Here is an 18,569-nt window from a genome sequence, read left to right as displayed (position 1 = left end):
TACATCTGGCAGTAATTTAGCTAAGTTAATAATTGGTCAGCAAAATAAGAGATTTCTATGGCTATTTTTTGTATACCATTAAATGAAAAAAACAGTATCCTCTGTACTTATAAGAACCAATGTTCAAACTATGTCTGGGTGTGGTGGCTCATGCCTGTAATCCCAACACTTTGGGAGTTGAAGACAGGAGGATTACTTGAGGCCAGAAGTTCAAGACCAGCCTGGGCAATATAGTGGGACCCCCGTCTCAACAAAAAGAATAATTAAAAAATTAGCTGGGCATGCCAGGTACAGGTAACAGGAGGCTGAGGCAGGAGTATCATGTGAATTCAGCAGATTGAAGCTGCAGTGAGCTGTGATTGTGCCACTGCACTCCAGCCTGGGTGATAGAGTTAAACCCTGTCTTATGAAAAAATAAAAATAAAAAAAAAGAAAGAAAGAAAAAGAAAATATTAGGAACAATGGAGATTAGGAGGAAGGATTTACATCTCAAAGGTATCTGTGATTCTTTCCAGTTTTCTTAAACCAGAAACTCTCACATTAGCCTTGTTCTTAATAGATCATTAGCTGCTTAACAGAAAGAGTGGGGGTAAATTTTCAAGGAACAAAAACAGAATATTCAAGTTACTGTAAATTAGGAATCAAAAATTATATAAAGGGTGACTGCTAATGAACACATGGTTTTCGTTTGGAGGGGGTTATAAAAATGTTCTGTAGGCCGCGTATGATGGCTCACCCTTGTAATCCCAGCACTTTGGGAGGCCAAGGTGGGTGTATGGCTTGAGCCCAGGAATTAGAAACCAGCCTGGGCAACATGGTGAAATCCCATCTCTACAAAAATAAAAATAATAATTAGCCAGGCTGGTGGTGCATGCCTGTAGTCCCAGCTACTCCAGAAGCAAAAGTGGGAAGATAGCTTGAGTCCAGAAGGTTAAGGCTGCAGTGATCTGTGGTCATGTCACTGCATGGTGACCCTGGTTGACAGAGTGAGACCCTGTCTCAAGGAAAAAAAAGTTCTATAATTGATTATGGTAATGGCTCCACAACTCTGTGAATATACTAGAAATTAATGAATTATACACTTTAAAGAAGTAAATTACATATGAATTATTTCTCAACAAATATTTTTTGGAGTTAAAAAAATTAACTTAGAGCTTTCCCAAAAAAGAAATCAACATAAAGTCTCTAAGGAAACTGAGAGGATAACATCATTTTTTACGAATAAACAAAAAGTTATCTTAGCCCAGATAGGTTAATTTCCATGTCAAACATTTTAATCTTCTGGGTTATTGAGATTTCAATGATGCTGTTGGGCTCTTTGTGTTGATGGCATGTTATGATTACATTATTAAAACTGCATTATATATCTTTTCTTGTGTCACCTCAAAGGTGTAGATATCATGTGTGTATATATATACATATATGTGTATATATATACATGCACACGCACACACACATATATGTGCCACAAATATTATACACATGTATACTGTAAGTTAATGACAAAGCTATTAAATCACAAAATATTTAACATACAAAACTTCAGGGCTGGGCGCGCAGCTTTGTAGTACAAATCTTGCAGGCCTGACCTGGCTCTCATCTATAGCTTAACATAAGTGACATGATGAAAAAATTGAACACAAATCCTTAACAGTGACTTATTTGTTAAAACCAAGAATGCTTCAATAGCCAACCTGTATAAAATAATGTAGTAATCAAGTGTGCTAGCTAATAGACAAGTCAAGTACCATGTGCCTGCCTTAAATTTCAAAGAACTCAAAAACACTAAACATATGAAAACTAAAATAATGCTGAAAACTATTTTCCTCTTTTCAAGTATAAAGAAGAATTGGGATCCTAGAGTATAAGTAGCAAAAACAGTCAGAAGCAATTAGCCCTTACGATTTGTTCTGCAAGTTTTGCTCACAACAGATCTGCTTCTCTTGAAGCAAGCCATAACTGTACTTCCCACAAGCCATTCTGTACTTCCAGGCTTCGTACTCATCACATTCATTTCTGTTTTGTAAATGCCATGTGCACTTATGGCAATCTAGTCTTGGTGCTGTAAATCAGAACTAAATCAATTCACAATATTTTTCTCCACAGTTTCAGAAAGGTTTACTAAGTAAGTCATTTTTATATGAAATATTCACCTTCATCTTTTAATTGGTCAGCTTTTCCCACATCTTCAGGCACTGAGTTTGAAAGGGGCAGAACATCATTCTGAAATTAAATAAAAATCAATGTACTTCCCTTTAGCTACATAAAGAATCATCCTAGAGTACCATAAAGTAAAAATAAATTACCCACGTTTTTAATCATCCGTAACTCCACATCATGAAATCAAATTCCTAAGTAATAGTATTAACAAAAAATAGGGGAGAGGTCCTCTCATATATTTTTTATTAGAAATATGAGTATGTGTGATTGGGCGTGGTAGTTAATGTCTATTATCCCAGCACTTTGGGAGGTTGAGGTGGGTGGACAGCTTGAGCTCAGGAGTTCAAGACCAACCTGGGCAACATGGTAAAACCCCACCTCTACAGAAAACACAAAAATTAACGAGGTATGGTGGCATGTGCCTGCAGACCCAGCTACTTGGGAGGCTGAGGTAAGAGGATGGCTTGAGCCCAGGAGGCAGAGGTTGCAGTGAGCTAAGATCATGCCATTGTACTCTAGCCTGGGCAACAGACCCTGTCTCAAAAACAAACAAAAAAAAGAATATGTGAAATTTTTCTAGAGAATAATACACAGCTGTGAATCAAACTTTAAAAAAAAAAAAGTGCATTTCCCATATCCAGCAATCCTACTTCACAAATAAAAAAAAAATAGAATCAGTTATGTAAAGAATAGGAATATAAATATGATCAAGGGATTGTTTATATTAGTGAAAATTTTGGAACAAAAAGTCTAATATCCTATCTAAGATAAACCCTACTAAGTCAAAATCATAGTCTACAAAAAATCATTTATAATATCATTTAAATATGTTCACACACACATTAAAAAACAGACTGGAAAGGCGTGTATCAGAAGTAAAATTTTCATCTCTTCTATCTTTCCATAGTGTCCAGTTGTGTTTTTTGGGTTTTGTTTTTTTTGTTTTGTTTTGTTTTGAGACAGAGTTTCACTCTTTCGCTAGGCTGGAGTGCAGTGGATCTCGGCACACTGCAACCTCCGCCTCTCAGGTTCAAGCAATTCCCCTCCTCAGCCTCCTGAGTAGCTAGGACTACAGGTGCGCACCACCACACCCATCTGATTTTTGTATTTTCAGCAGAGATGAGGTTTCACCATGTTGGCCAGGATGGTCTCAATCTCTTGACCTCGTGATCTGCCTGCCTCAGTCTCCCAAAGTGCTGGGATTGCAGGCATGAGCCACCGTGCCTGGCCTCAAATTTTTTAAAACAATGAACATATATTAATTTCACTACAAGATAAGAAAACACTATAAAATCCCTGCCTTTACACCTACTATCATTCCAAAACCTCTTTTCCATAAATTAAGTTCAAACTAAAGGGGCTTATGAAAACCAAATGTTAAGATTCAGAAAAATCTTGAATGGCATGGGGAACACAACATATTTTTTCATTTTTGAAAAATCTTTTTAAAATTGTATTGCTTTTAAACTGATTTATGACTCTGAGTTCATAAATCAGTCTTTTTTTATTTTTCGAGACAGAGTCTCACTCCATCCCCAGGCTGGCGTGCAGTGGCACAATCTCGGTTCACTGCAATCTCTGCCTCCCAGCAGTTCAAGCAATTCTCCTGCCTCAGCCTCCCAAGCAACTGGGACTACAGGCACATGCCACCATGCCCAGCGAACTTTAGTATTTTCAGTAGGAATGGGGTTTCACCATTTTGGCCAGGATGGTCTCAATCTCCGGACCACGTGATCCACCCACCTCAGTCTCCCAAAGTGCTGGGGTTACAGGTGTGAGCCACCGTGTGTGGCCTCATTTTTTTTATAATTTGTAGCCATTGGCCTATGTAAAATTTTTTTAAATTATATATATATATATATATATATATATATATATTGTTGTTGCTGTTTGTTCATTTTTGAGACAGGGTGTCACTCTGTCACCCAGGCTGGAGTACAGTGGTGTGATCATGGCTCACTGCAACCTCAACCTCCAGAGCCCAAGTGATCCTTTCACCTCAACCTCCAGAGTGGCTAGGACTACAGATATATGCCACTATACCTGTGTAATTTTTTTTATTTTTTGTAGAGAGAGTTCTCCCCATGTTGTTCATGCTGGTCTTGAATTCCCAGCTTAAGCAATCCTTTTGCTTTTGCCTCCCAAAGTGCTGGGGTTATAGGCATGAGCTACCACGTTCAGCACTATGTACTGTATTTAAACTATATCCATCATTATCTTTGTCTTAGAGTTTCCACAAAATTGATAGCTCTAACATCAGAAATATATTTTGAAAATTAGACATAAATATTCACAAGTACAAAATCACTGACATAGTGTATGGGTCTTGTCCTTACTTTTTTAATCATTATCTACTAATCAGTTTTCCTAAACATAAATATTGGGATAAAAATATAGAAACAAAATGAAAACCTTCCTAAGTAGAGGTCACTACTTAAAACTGACTGTAGTTATTCAGAATCTAAATATAATTCAAAGACCCATTACCGTCCTACAGTACTTGACTTTAGGATTTGTAGTTTAAATCTTCCAATAAGCCTAGGCAGTTTATACATGGGAAAAAGTGATTTAGGGGATCAGAAAAATAGCAATTGAAAAATAGATTATAATCTCTTCTGTCTTCCAAATTCACTGCATAAATTTGAGTTCACCATGTGGGGGCAAGAGCTACCTACTTTAAATAAACAGAATGAATCCACTTTATATATAAATTTAATTGGGGAAAAAAACAGAACAGCAGTATTCTAAAAATAAAATGCCCAATATCACAACTAAGTACACTTGGTGAGACAAATAATTTCTTTAATTACAATAATCTTGATGCTATTTCAGATGAATTTTACACTTTCTCTGCCATACTCTGTTAACAAATACAGAGTAAAGCCATAGCTGTAAAATAAGACTACTAAAGAATTATGATACCAAATATATCACAACTGCAGCTATACGATGCAGCCAGTTTCAATAAACTATATTTTAACAATAGTGAGCAACAAATTTCTTATAATTAAATGCAATTGGGGAGATATAGCCAAAAAAAAGAAAAAGCTTCATTCAAAATCAAAAGAGTATAAAAGTCAATTAAAGCTTCCTGAGAAGAAAAAAAAAGTTCTAATATCTTTAGTACTAAGTCAATGGTGACAGTAACTAAAGAGTGAGCAAATCTAAGAACTGCCTCAAGCAGGGGCCTCGTACACCTGAGAGCAAAGAAGGTCTGCTTTAGCCATAACCATATCTAGCCGCTCAAACAGGGTTCCCTGGGGGAGTTGCAGGCCCAAACAATCAAAGAACCACAGGCCACCTTCACCAAAGGGAAGAAAAAAGGAGTTCCCCAATGAGGAACAGAGATAAATTCACTAACTCCTTATATCTTGTCATATAGTAAGTATTCATCTGTTTGATGAGTTAATGTATAACTGCTTTATTTTTTTCTAAAGCATAAAAAAAAGAATGGTTTACTGCCAGGTTGCCATCTTCATTGCAATTCTAACAACCTCTTCCCAAGAAGTTCTAGAAACAGAGCCTGGAGGATCCAGCCAAGTGTGGTATTGTCAGCAATGTCCACTCCAGACTGAAGTGTGCAAGGTATGTTTCAGCCTCATTACAGAATTCTTCATTATATACTAAAGCTCAAATATGGAGCTAGAAAAACAAAAGGAGCCCATGAGGCACCAAAATGTCATGAAGAAACATGTGGGGCCACATGTGGTGGTTTAGGCCTATAATCTGAGCACTTTGGGAGGCCAAGGTAGGACAATGGTTTGAGCTCAAAAGTTCAAGACCAGCCTAGGGAACAAAGCACACAAAGCAAGACCCTGTCACTACTAAAAAAAAAAAAATATATATATATATATAAACTGGGTGCTTTGGTGTGTGCTTGGAGTCCCAGATACTCATAAGTCTAAGGTGGGAGAATTGAGAACTGCTTTGAGCCCAGGAGGTTGAGGCTGCTAATGAGCCATGATCACACCACTAGCCTCCAAGCTGGGTGACAGAGTGAGACCTGCCTCAGAAAAAAAGAAAGAAACAGGCGGGAGGTCACTCACATGTGGGAACCCTGCACTCACTAACCTTAGCATTTTTCAGACAGTCGTATGGTCTGTTTCCCGAAAAGGACAGAAACCCTTTAGACCATGTATAAACAGTCCCCAGGAGCAGTGATCAGAAAACTTGGATTTCAGTCTTAGCTTTGTACATTGACCCTTAACCTTTCCCTGTTTTACGGAGCCCCATCAATGGGCACATTTGATGTAATCTGCTTCAGAAATGATGATTCAATTCCAGAGGAATCTATTTCTGCCTGGCTGCTTTCTAGACATTAAAACTTTTTAAACCTATGTTCCACGTTTTAGGGAAATATCAATTCAGAGGCTGGAAATCAAAAAGTACTCAGTTTATTGAAATGACATTCAAGAAAAAAATACTCAGATACTATAAAGAACTTAAAAGTTGACTAATACATATCATTAAATATAAAAGAAGGTGTGAGGATGAAAATAGTTATCAATATGAAAATCTAAAGCACATTAAATGAGTTATCCCCAATTATATCCATATAGACAGACCTTACACATAGGAAGAAGTTAATTACTCATATATTTGGCCCCTCAACTATTAACAACCTATTAACATAAAATTATAGTCATATTTATATCAGTTAATAATGAGAAAATAATGACAACATACCTTACAGAAGGAATTGGTAAACATTTCTGTCAAAGGCTGTGAAACTGCTAGGTGTGTATCTTCTGAGCTGACCTTAAAAACCGTCTCCAAGCACTGAATTGCAACTTGAAATAAATTTAATAGTAAAAAACAATTAGCAACTTTAAAAAAGAAACAAGTTTTTTTTCTGATAGAACTGCAATGTATGGAAATTCAGTATTTATGATCACAGAACATAAGGAAAACATTGGTTCAGCTGCAAAGAAATTTCTGTTTATAGACCAGCTATTGAAGGAAAATGCACTGATTTTCTTTCCTTCCTCCCCATTCCACTTCCCCTTCCTTCCTTTCTTCCTTCCTAATTTTTTTTAGAGACAAGATTTCACTTTGTGGCCAGGCTGGAGTGCAGTGACACAATTATAGCTCACTGTTGCCTTGACTTCCTGGGCCCAAGGGATTCCCCCGCCTCAGCTCCCTTAGTAACACACTACAGGCATGAGCTACATGCTAACTTTTAAAATGTTTTGCAGAGACAGGGTCTTGCCAGGTTGCCCAGGCTGGTCTCAAACTCCTGGGCTCAAGTGATCCCCTGCTTCAGCCTCCCAAAGGAGTGGTTATTGATGACTTGCTCTTTCTTTCTGGCAGCCTTCAACAAGAATAGGGTGTAATACATATATTGAGAAATTATATTCTAGATAACATTTTTCCTTAAGTGAGGAATAAAAAATCAAGTTGTTGCCAGGTGTAGTGGCTCATGCCTATAATCCCAGCACTTTGGGAGGCTGAGTGAGCTATAATTGTTTTCCTTATATTCTGTAATCATAAATACTGAATTTATGGTGCCTTCTGGGTCAAGCTATTCCCCTGCCTCAGCCTGCTGAGTAGCTGGGATTACAGATGTGTGCCACCACGCCCATATAACTTTTGTATTTTTGGTAGAGAAAGAGTTTCACCATGTTGGCCAGGCTGGTCTCAAACTCCCAGCCTCTGGTGATCCACCCACCTCAGCCTCCCAAAGTGCTGGGAATGCAGGGATGAGCCACCATGCCCAGCCCATAGCTGCAGGTTTAACAGAGAGTTCAGGGTAGGCCTTACTGAGAAAAGAGTTTTAACAAAGACTTGAAGGAGACGGGAGTGCTACCATTATCTGTGAAGACCATTCCAGGCAGAAGAACTAGCCAGAGCAAAAGCCCTTAGGCAAGAGGATATGGTGCATTTATAAAGAGAAAGCTAATATGATTGAAGCCAAAGAAGAAATGGGAAGAGTAGGTGAACAATATGTCACAGAAGTCAAATTATATAGATCCTTTAAACACTGAGTAAGCAACATGAGAAGTCATGATACTAAGTCATGTTTTGAGTAGATAAATGATAGAATCTGACACACTCTGTTCTTAAAGATCACCGGTGCCTGTTTGGAACAGCCAATGGAGGGGCAAGAATAGAAGCAGAGAGACCAGTTAGAGGCTATCACACGAAAACAGTCAAGAAACAGTTCTATCCAGAGGTGATATCAGTGGAGTTGGTAAAAGATGTCAGACTCAAGACATATTTTGTAAGTGTAGCCAACAGGATTTATTGAGTAATTGGTTATAGAGTATTAGAGAAAGAGAAGAGTCCAGAATGATACCCAAGTTGCTGGACTGAACAACAGAAAAGAGGAAGCTGACATAAACAGAAATAGGGAAATTGCAAATAGAACAGATTTTGGGTGGGGGAATCAGAAGTTCGATTTTGGCAATGTTAAATTGGAGATGCCTATTAGACATGCAAGTGGAGATATCTAGTAGGTACTTGGATATGTACAAAGACCTTCAGAAGAAAGGTCTGGGCTGGGGGCATACATTTGGGAAACAGCATATAAATAAGGGGTATTCAAGGCTAAGAAGCTGAATGATATCACCAAAGAAATAGGTAAAGATAATGAAGAGAAGAGATCAAGCAGTGGACCCTGGGCATTCCAGGTCAGAGAAAAGAAGAGGAACCAGCAAAGAGGACAGAGAAGCAGCAAACAATCAGATAAGAAAGCCAAGAAAGTATGAGGTATCCTGGAAGCTAAGTGAATAAAACATACCTGGATTGGGGAAGGGGCAGTGAGGAAGTGACCATCAATATTATCAGTTGCAACGAATAACTCAGATGAAAGCTGAGAACTGACCATAAATTAAACAACACAGAAATCACTAATGACCTTGATGAAAGCGGTATAGATTGAGAGATAGAAGCAAAGGCTTAATCGGAACGGGTTTAAGAAAGAATAGAAGGAGAGGGTTAGAGAAAGCCAAGTATGGACAATTCTTTCAAATGGTTTTGCTGCAAAGAGAGACAAACAATTAAGCAGTAATGGGTTGGGGGTAGTATGGCAAGAATAACTATTTGCTGTTTGTTTTTGCTTTTTTGAAGGAGGGAGAAATAATAAGTTCATATGATGATGGAAATGATCCAGTAGAGTATGAAAATGTTATAATATAAAATGAAAAAAACAAAATAACTAGAGTGATATCCTGTAGTAGGTGAGACAGGATGGGATCTAGTACAGCAGTAGAGGGGTTCCATTGAGAAAAGAACATGAATAGTTCATCTATGGTGATAGCTAGTCAAACAGGCAGGCAGGCAGAGTATGTTGGTGCTGCCACACCCAGCTATTTTCTTATTATTTCCATTTTCTTGGTGAAATAGAAAGCAAGGTAATCAACTAAAAGTGAGGAAAGTGGAGGAGGTTTGAGAGTTTGAAAAGATATGAGAAAGTGTTAAAATGGTCATCTAGGAAAATAAATGTATGAATGAACTTGGAACAGACAGTGTGATTGCCAGACAACATTAAAGGTCTGCTTTAAGTTCACAGTCATGAATTTAAAGTGGGACTAGTCAGCCAAGTTGTGTGTTTTGCTCCATTTATATATGGCTACAAGAGTGGGTGTGAGTAGGTGGATACAGAGCAAGTGGAGAGTTGGATTTAAACGAAGTTGGGTTTTGCAAGAAAGGGAAGGAGATACAAAGAAATGATTATAATGATCCACCATGGAATTTAGGAGAAGTAAGAAGAGATGGGGGAAAAGGTGAGGGATGAACAGATTGCAGGTATTGGTTGGGTCAAGGAATTGCTGGAGTAGAGATTCTAGAGGGAATGAGCCTGGAAAGACGCAATAGTGATCAGTAAGTGAAATGTTTGGGATAGATGAGGGGAGGAATGCAATTCTGATAATGATTAGGTCTCGGGAAGGCTTTCTCAATCTCTGCACACTGACATGTTAGATCAGGTAATTTCTTCTTGTCAGGGCTGTCCTGTGCATTAGCAGCATCCATGGCCTCTACTGATTCACTAGATGCCAATAATAGCAGCCACCCCCCTCACCCAGTTGGTGACAATCAGAATGTATCCAGCTATTGCATAATCACCCCTGAGTTGAGAACACTGATCTAGGATATGATCAAGTGTTTGAGATCACTGGATGAGGTCAAGAACTGAGAGCCAGAGAACTAAAAGAATCATCTATCAGTATATTGCAATTGCCAAGATCTAAATAGAAGTAGTGCTAGAGAGAGTGACAGTGAGCAGGAACCACAGTTAGTCAAGAAATGAAGCAAATGTCAGTAGACGCCAATTTTTTTTTTTGAGAGAGAGAGTCTCTCTCTTGCCCAGATTGAAGTGCAGTGGCACGATCTCAGCTCACTGCAACCTCTGCCTGCCTCCTAGGTTCAAGTGATTCTCCTGCCTCAGCCTCCTAAGTAGCTAAGACTATGGGCGTTTGCCACCATGCCCAGCTAATTTTTGTATTTTTAGTATAGATAGGGTTTCACTATGTTGGCCAGGATGGTCTCAATCTCTTGACCTTGTGATCCGGCCTGCCTCTGCCTCCCAAAGTGCTAATAGGAGTGGGTGACATATCTGATGGCAAGACAAAGCTGATAATACATTCTTCACAGTAGTGGTAAAGCTGGTATTAGAACTGAGGCTTCTTTCCTAAGTTTTTAAAAAATGTCTAGAAGGTGGGCAGACACCTCCACATGATTTCATGTTCAATTAAATTAGACTCACAGAGTCAAAAATAGGGGTCAGTCAAAAACAATTGGCACCCTTTCTGACTGCCATATATAACAAACAGCTGAAGGCACATATTTTTGGCTGAATACCATCCTAAAAATAGGGCATAACATCTTGGTTTTTAAAAAAAAAAAACTCTCAGTTTTCTTTCTGGCCCTTAAAAGTTTTATGCTGCCTTTGATTAGAAAAGAAACATCTTTTCTTAAATGACTACATTTATCGGTTTGCTACAGAGCTATCATAACTAACATTCCCCTTAGATAACCAATCAACTTTATCTTCACAGAGTCTAACCATCAAGGAGAACAAAAAAGACCTTAATATTAAATGGACTGATTGTAATGTTCTCCAACTGTGCGTGACCTGCTCCTCTCACTGCCACCTGGAAAGACATCATCTAGCCAGACTGCAAGCAGATTTAGAGCAAATGCCCAATTTTCATCTCTACCTCCTAAAAGCATATTCACAGGGAAGTGCTTGCTGAAATTAATAGATGTGTCCTCTTTATAGGAGAAGTAGCTTCAAGATGGAAAATTTAAACTGTACTGTTATTTATTAAGTTCTTCCAAATGCACTTCATTGCAGTAATTAACACTTTAGGGCTGGGAGGGGTGACTCACGCCTGTAATCCCAGTACTTTGGGAGGCCAAGGCGAGTAGATCGCTTGAGCCCAGAGTTCGAGACCAGCCTGGGCAACATAGTGAAACCCTGTCTCTATAAAAAATATAAAACTTAGCCGGGCATGGTGGTGTGCTCCTGTAGTCCCAGCTACTTGGGAGGCTAAGGTGGGAGGATCGCTTGAGCCCAGCAGGTGGAGGTTGCAGTGAGCTGAGATCATGCCACTACACTCCAGCCTGGGTGACAGAGCCAGACAGAGTCTCAAAAATAAATAAATAAACAAATAATAGACTTTAGGCCACAGAGACACCAGATTCACTGAACCTCCACAAGCCCATCTGTAGAATTCTACCTTGTTATGGTTGTACTGAATTTAAATTTAATAATACATAAACATGAAGAACAAAGATGGTGTCAAGGAAACACATGATGCTATCATCCATGTCCTGTTCAACTTTACAGATCACTGAATGCAATACTTAAAGTTAATGTAAAACACAGGTGAAATGCTCTCATTTCAAGTTCCAAATTAGGTGCTGGTCAGATCTCACTAGTGGTATAATTATTAGACTTTTACATGGTGCTATTACAATGACTCAGGTATTTTCATATATTATTTCTAAACTGGATGCTTTCCTATTAGGAAATGGAGACAACAAGATCTTCAGAGTAAGAACCAGGATTTAAATCTCAGCGTTGTCACATATCAGCTGTGTTATGTTATGCTATTTGACTTCATTTTTTCTTTTCTTTTTTTTTTTTTTTTTGAGACAGGGTCTCCCTTGTGGCCCAGGCTGGAGTACAGTGGTGTGATCTCAGCTCACTGCAGTCTCTGCCTCCCGGGTTCAAGACATTCTCCTGTCTTAGCCTCCCGAATAGCTGGGACTATAGGCAAGTGCTGCCATGCCTGGCTACTTTTAGTATTTTTAGTAGAGACAGGGTTTTCCATGTTGCCCAGCCTGGTCTTGAACTCCTGACCCTAAATGATTCACCCACTTTGGCCTCCCAAAGTGCTGGGATTACGGGCATGAGCCACCAAGCCTGGCCCTGGTTTCATTTTCTCACTTGTTAAATGGGGGTAATACTAACATAACAGTTGCTGTGAAGAAAAAATTGCCATAATATGAACAGCATACTTCTGCTATATGGTATTTGTTCAATAAATGAATCCTCTTAATTTGTTATTAATGAAAATAAAACAAGCTTCAGAAAACAGAAATATGATAACCTTATAGTTAGGCCTGCCTCGAAAAATCAAGAAAGTATTCTGATTTTGTTACAATGAATCATCAAGTTGGGCTTACAGCTATTTCAGTCTTCATTTATAATTATAATATAAATGCACATAAAGAGCAGATGCCTACCTTCCAAACTTTCTTGTTCATCTGAGGTGTAAGTATCCATCTGACTTTGTTCCCGTAAGAAACGAATAACTGCATAAACCAGGTGCTTGACAGATGACATTTTAGAAGCTTAAACACTTTTCCTTGATAAGAAAAATGAAAACACTGAACTAAGTTAATTTTAAGGAATCGGTCAGGGAAGTCATAAATTACAAAGATTATATGGGTTATAAACTGCATTAAAGGTGAAAAAACACAAAACTGTATGACCTCTCATCTTTTCTCTTTTTAAAGAGTCAGCAGAACACGAAGTACTGTGAAGGTAATTTATTACATATTTTCATTAATACCCAGTGGTATATGAGTATGTTAAATCTTACAATAAGTAAAAATGTCTTCAAAACATGTACAGAATAAGCTTAGAGTGTCACTGAATGTCTCACCATAGAGAAATCCCCTAAAGGCCTCAGTACTAAGTTGAGAAGCATTTCATACGGTTGACTAGAAGCTGATTTACAACAAGCATCTTCCTCTATTTCCTGGGATCTAAAAAATGTATTAATAATGTACACTCTACCTACTTTAGTAGGTTGAGAGTTATTTGACGAGGAAATACATTCGCAAAAGGTTGTTCAACCGGTGAGTGTCGTTCTTAATAGAAATGGCATTTCTATTTAATCAGCAGACATGTCAGGAAATCGCTGCCCAAGTCAATGGATACTACAAGCCGACTGGCGCTCCCTGCAGAAGCTGTGCTCTCGTGGACAATCTGGAAGCTCCCGGTCATGTTCATTCACATGGAATACTATCGCATCCAAACAGTGGCGCAGGGCCAGCCGGCATTCATGGCTTATTTCCACTAAATGGCATCATCCATCTGCTCCCCAGGTTCCCTAACTCAAAGCCAGGGTGTGGTACCCAACGCTATAATGTTTATTATTTGTGTGCTTATATTAAAGGCGATGTCAGCCTCTAGGCCACGGGGTTACAAGCACTAAATTAAGGCCCCTGGGCAGAAGGTGAAAATAGAATGGGGGGTAAAAGGGGTGCGAAGAGGGAAAGAGATGCCCAGCCTCCTCCAGTCTTCTCTCCCTTCCTCTCCCCAGAGCGCATCGAGCTCCCTCCATCCCGTCCTCCCTCGGGTACCCAGTCTCGCTTCGGCCCTGCCCGGAGTGCAGCGGGGCCCGGTACGGGCCTCGGTCCGGGACAGCGGGAGGCGCACCCTTGCCAGAGAAGCCCCCTTACCAAGCAGAAGGATTTGAGACGACGGCTGAGGTCCCGTGGGGTTCCGTAGACCGACCCGCCTGACCCCTGGTCCTCGGGGCTGGAGCCCGGCTCGGTATCGCAGCACTAGCAGCGGCGAGCAAACTTCCCCGGCCCCCACACCGCCCCCAGAGCCCACCCGGCTATGCTCTAGCTCCGGCGGCGGGGTCTGGCCAGCACCGCCTCTGGGGCGGGGCCGGACGCGTGAGCCGGGGAGGGGCGCGGCGCGGGGCGGGGCCGGTGGGCGCTGGCGTGGGGCTGCCGCACGTGGGAGGGTGCTGGCGGGGCCGCCACTGCCGCTGTGGCCTCTGCAGCTAGGCCGACTCGTGACTCCCGGGAGCCCCGGCGCTGCCGCCCGCCTCCCCGCCCTGCGCCGAAGGACCACGCGCCCGCCGCCGCCAGCCTCTCGGCCCTCCCATGATCGCCCTGTGCCTCTCGGCTGTGCGAAGCCTCCGCAGGTACCTCCAGTGCGCGGGTTAACCTGGGCCATGGGCAGGGCGGGGTCTTCCGCCGGGTGGTGCTGGGCGCCCCGACCCATCCCTTCCCGGCCGCGCCGCTCGGACGCTCCTGGGACGCACCCTCCCGGCGGCTGGCAATGGGGACCCCGGGGGGGACACCTGTCGCGGCCACCTGGGGCCACCTTTCCCGCCTCCGCTCCCTCGGGAGGGCGTCCATTCCCCTTTGTTTGGGACTGCCTCAGCCGCAGTCAGTGAGGCTGGTCACGGACGCGGCCCAAAATGAACGCGGATAGTCTGCCTAAGAAAATCATATCACGTTTGCCCTCCATGCTGAACTGCAGACCTGTCATTAAAAGTGCCGCAGCTGTGGACTCAGAACAATTTCGTTTGCCCCTCGGGCCCATCATTAGCATTCCAGTCGTTTACATCCACCCCAGAGGAAACCTCTTTGGTTTTGTTGCTTATTTCCGTCCATGCTCTCTAACTTCCTTTTTATTTTCCTCGTCCCCATAAAACAAACATTCTGCCTCTTGCCGGGGCAAATTGACTTGGCCCAAAATGGAGAAAATGATTGCTCGGACACTGCTTTGGGCAGCCTGAGCTGCTGCTTTGGATTGCTTCCTAGCCCTCTAACCACACCCCACTGCAAGAGACCAGTAGCAAGATGGTGAGGGTATTAAATTCTTTGCACGGTTGCGCTGGATTTTGGAAACAATGCGGCCGCTATCCCCGTTTCCAAATCTGCCCCGAACTGTAAATCCAAATGAAGATTCAACAGAAAAAAGGAAACGTGCGCTTCTTGTTAGTGATCAACAAAACTACTTTCTAACATGTCAGCATTTGAGCTTTCTACAGTTCCTTCTTACACATTACCACTCATCTGTGTGGGAGCTTTGTGTTGCTCAGTGCATAGAGTTAGGGCGCAGGCAGGCGACAGTTGTAATTACTGTAATTACAAAGAGTTAATGTGATGATTTGTGACCATATTTCAGCCTGTCGTTTTTTGCTAGTCTCCAGGCTGCAAGCGATATTGCTGTCAAATGAAGCTATACTAAGAAATGAAGATCTTCACATAATGCAGGTGTGAGAAGAGGAAATAAATCTTCATATAAGAGCAATTCTCAAACTTTAAGTCTCAGGACCCCTTTTACCTCTCAAAAATTACTGAGGACCTAAGAGCTTCTGTCTGTATGGTATATCTGTCCATATTTACCATATTAGACATTAAAGCTGGAAAAATTTTAAAGTAGTTGCTAATTTACGAAACAGTAATAAATGGGCTACATGTATAAATAATGTTTTTAATGAAAAATAATTATTTCAAAACCATACCCCCCCATCAGTGAGAAGAGTACCATTGTGGGATTTTTTTTGTCTTTTTCAAATTGTGGTAAGCTATAACAAAATTTACCATTTTAATAATTTTTAAGTGTACAATTTCAAGTGTACAATTCAGAGGTACAGCCAACACCACTGTCCATCTCCAGAACTTTGTCATCATCCCAAACTGAAACCCTGTACCTATTACACAATAACTGTCCATTACCTCCTCTCTCAAGCCCTGGTTAACCATTATTTTTTCTCTATGAATTTGACTATTTCAGGTCCCTTATATAAGTGGAATTATACAACATTTGTCCTTTGCGTCTGGTTTATTTAGTATAGCATTTTTAAGGCTCGTTCGTGTTCTAGCATGTGTCAGGATTTCCTTTTTAAAACTGAATAATATTTCATTTATGTATATACCACATTTTGTTTAATTTGTCAGTGGGCATTTGGGTTGCTTCCACCTTTTTAACTATTGTGAATACTACTACTATGATTATTAATGTGCACATATCTGTTTGAATCCCTGCTTTTAATTCTTTGGGATACTGTATATACCTAGAAGTGAAAATTGCTGAGTCATAGGATAGTATTACATTTAGTTTTTGAAACCATACTGTTTTCTTCAGTGGCTGTGCCAGTTTTACATTCCCGTTGACAATACACAATGATTCCAGTATCTCCACATGGTCATCAGCAATTATTTCTTGGTTTTGATAACAGTCATCCTAGGAGTGGCATGGTTTTGCATTTTTGCAAAACGAATGTGTGACATAATAGAAGGTAACTGGATTCTTAACGTCTGCTTCTCCATTTAATCTGCTGCACTGTTTCATTTTGGTTTAAGAAGATGAAGAAAATCCCACCTCACAATCATGTGAAGTTGGAAAGAAGAAAATTTTAATAGCTTTTTAAAGATAATCATGGATTTTCTTTGATATCACATCAAAGTTTGACAAATGGTAGCTTAAGGGTTAGTTACAAAGTAGAATCTGACACTGTATCTGTACTTTTTTCACACTGTTAGATTAATATCCATTGGTTGTACCTTTACTTTGAATGGATTTTTATCCACACCTGATTTTTTAAACATTAAGCATAAGTCCTTTGGAAATTTTAGTGGTCCACTGTTACACAGTTCTTCCTCATGCTGACGTATTTCATTATACAGTATCAAACAATCACTTTCCTTAATGTATTTCCTTCAAGTATTGGGAAGCTATCAAGCTCACAGTGGCAGATAGGATTTTCCAAAATTCTAGTTTTCACTTGAAAGCTAGAATTATGTCATTGGCAACACAAACTGTCAGTTGTTTTACTCGAAGTGACAATCTCACTTTGTTACATTTTTGACAGAATTTCTGCCACATACTTAAGTCTTAATAACCCTGGTTTGTCTGTCATTAGTTTTTTTCTGGCAAAATGGTGTTCAATGAAAAAACGATTTCAGCTCAAGGTTCAATCAGTTGCACAAGTGCTTTTGATTTGGGCAACCAAATCCTCTGGACAACTCTTATACTCAGGTACACAGCAGAAATGCTTTGTGTGTTCTTGGGCACATAAAACTCAAGGGTAGATATTTAATAAAATGAATGCTTTTTACCATTTCATTATGGATATTCTAAAATGAAATTGGCATTATTTTTAGCTTAAGTACATGGCAATGAAAAATACAGCTACTAGTACAGTTTGGTACTATTGCCTCAATTTGTGCTAAAGTACCAACAATGTTATCCACCATTGCTTTTCATCATCAGTGCAAATTTTCACAAAGTAAAAAGGATAATGTCTTAGTATTATTATGAAAGATTTTTAACCTCACACACTCTTCGAAAGGGTCTCAGTAACCTCTCCCCATACCTCTACCTTTAAGGTTTGTGGACTACATTTTGAGAACTGCTGATCTGTGGTATTAGATTCTTTGTTTATGCATGGAAGAAAATAAATATACTAATAGCCAAAAAATTATTACCTTGTTAGAAGCTACCATAAATATATTAACAATATTGTTACATAAGGGTATATCTTGCAGTTAATCATGTAGTCCTTAACACAGGGCTTCCATGACTTAATCCCAGCATCTGCTCTGTTTTAAAATCAGTATCTCTAAAAGAGTTCATATTAAACAACATGGAGGACCCTCTGTTTTTCCTGTTTTCTCTGACACTTAGGAATTTATTTGAGTGTTATGGGAGTAACTAGGCTTTTGCCATAATTTCCTTTGGGTTTTCTTGTTGGCAGAGCTGCTATATTGGCTTCCCAAGGCCAGCTTGGCAGCCAGGATCATTGATGGGGGTGTTCAGCCAATTTCTTGGGAGTAAGTGGACTGAGAATCTGGAGTTTGGATTATAGTTGCTGTCCAATTCACTTTGTGATATTAAAAAAAAATAATACCCTTAGACCTCTTTCAAGTTACTTATATATGTATGTATGAATTAATTAATGTATTTATTTTAGAGACAGGGTCTCACTCTGTCATCCAGGCTGAAGTGCAGTGGGGCATGATCATGGCTCACTGCAGTCTCAAACTCTGATTTCAAATGATCCTCCCCACCTTAACCTCCTGAGTAGCTGGGACTGTAGGTGCTCACCACCATGCCCAGATAGTTTAAAAAAATTGTTTGTAGAGATAGGATCTTGCTATGTTGCCGAGGCTGGTCTAGAATTCCTGGCCTCAGGTGATCCTCCCAT

General features: G+C 40.1%; 2 protein-coding genes across 6 annotated transcripts in view; one reads left to right on the top strand and one right to left on the bottom strand.

The window, feature by feature from the left end:
- SGTB (small glutamine rich tetratricopeptide repeat co-chaperone beta) overlaps window positions 1-14,657 on the bottom strand; it is a 52,845-nt gene extending 38,188 nt beyond the window's left edge. For 2 of the 3 annotated variants that reach the window (XM_078365451.1, XM_078365452.1), the window contains exons 1-4: window positions 14,077-14,281; window positions 12,853-12,974; window positions 6,847-6,950; window positions 2,154-2,223 (exon numbers count right to left, since the gene is read on the bottom strand). In XM_078365451.1, the coding sequence (XP_078221577.1) occupies window positions 2,154-2,223; window positions 6,847-6,950; window positions 12,853-12,952 (274 nt within the window). In that variant the 5' untranslated portion in view covers window positions 12,953-12,974; window positions 14,077-14,281. Of the gene's footprint in view, window positions 1-2,153; window positions 2,224-6,846; window positions 6,951-12,852; window positions 12,975-14,076 lie in introns of all 3 variants that reach the window. The other variant, XM_078365453.1, reaches the window with a different exon arrangement.
- Window positions 14,328-18,569, top strand: part of NLN (neurolysin) — a 105,689-nt gene continuing 101,447 nt past the window's right edge. For all 3 annotated transcript variants that reach the window (XM_035292275.3, XM_002744905.5, XM_035292274.3), the window contains exon 1: window positions 14,328-14,552. Coding sequence is in view for 1 of the 3 variants with exons in the window: in XM_002744905.5 (XP_002744951.1) it covers window positions 14,512-14,552 (41 nt within the window). In the remaining 2 variants the exon portion in view is untranslated. The remainder of the gene's footprint in view (window positions 14,553-18,569) is intronic.

Source organism: Callithrix jacchus, chromosome 2 (genome assembly GCF_049354715.1).
Source record: "Callithrix jacchus isolate 240 chromosome 2, calJac240_pri, whole genome shotgun sequence".
Taxonomy (NCBI): Eukaryota; Metazoa; Chordata; class Mammalia; order Primates; family Cebidae; genus Callithrix; species Callithrix jacchus.
This window is presented reverse-complemented; position numbering and strand designations above follow the sequence as displayed.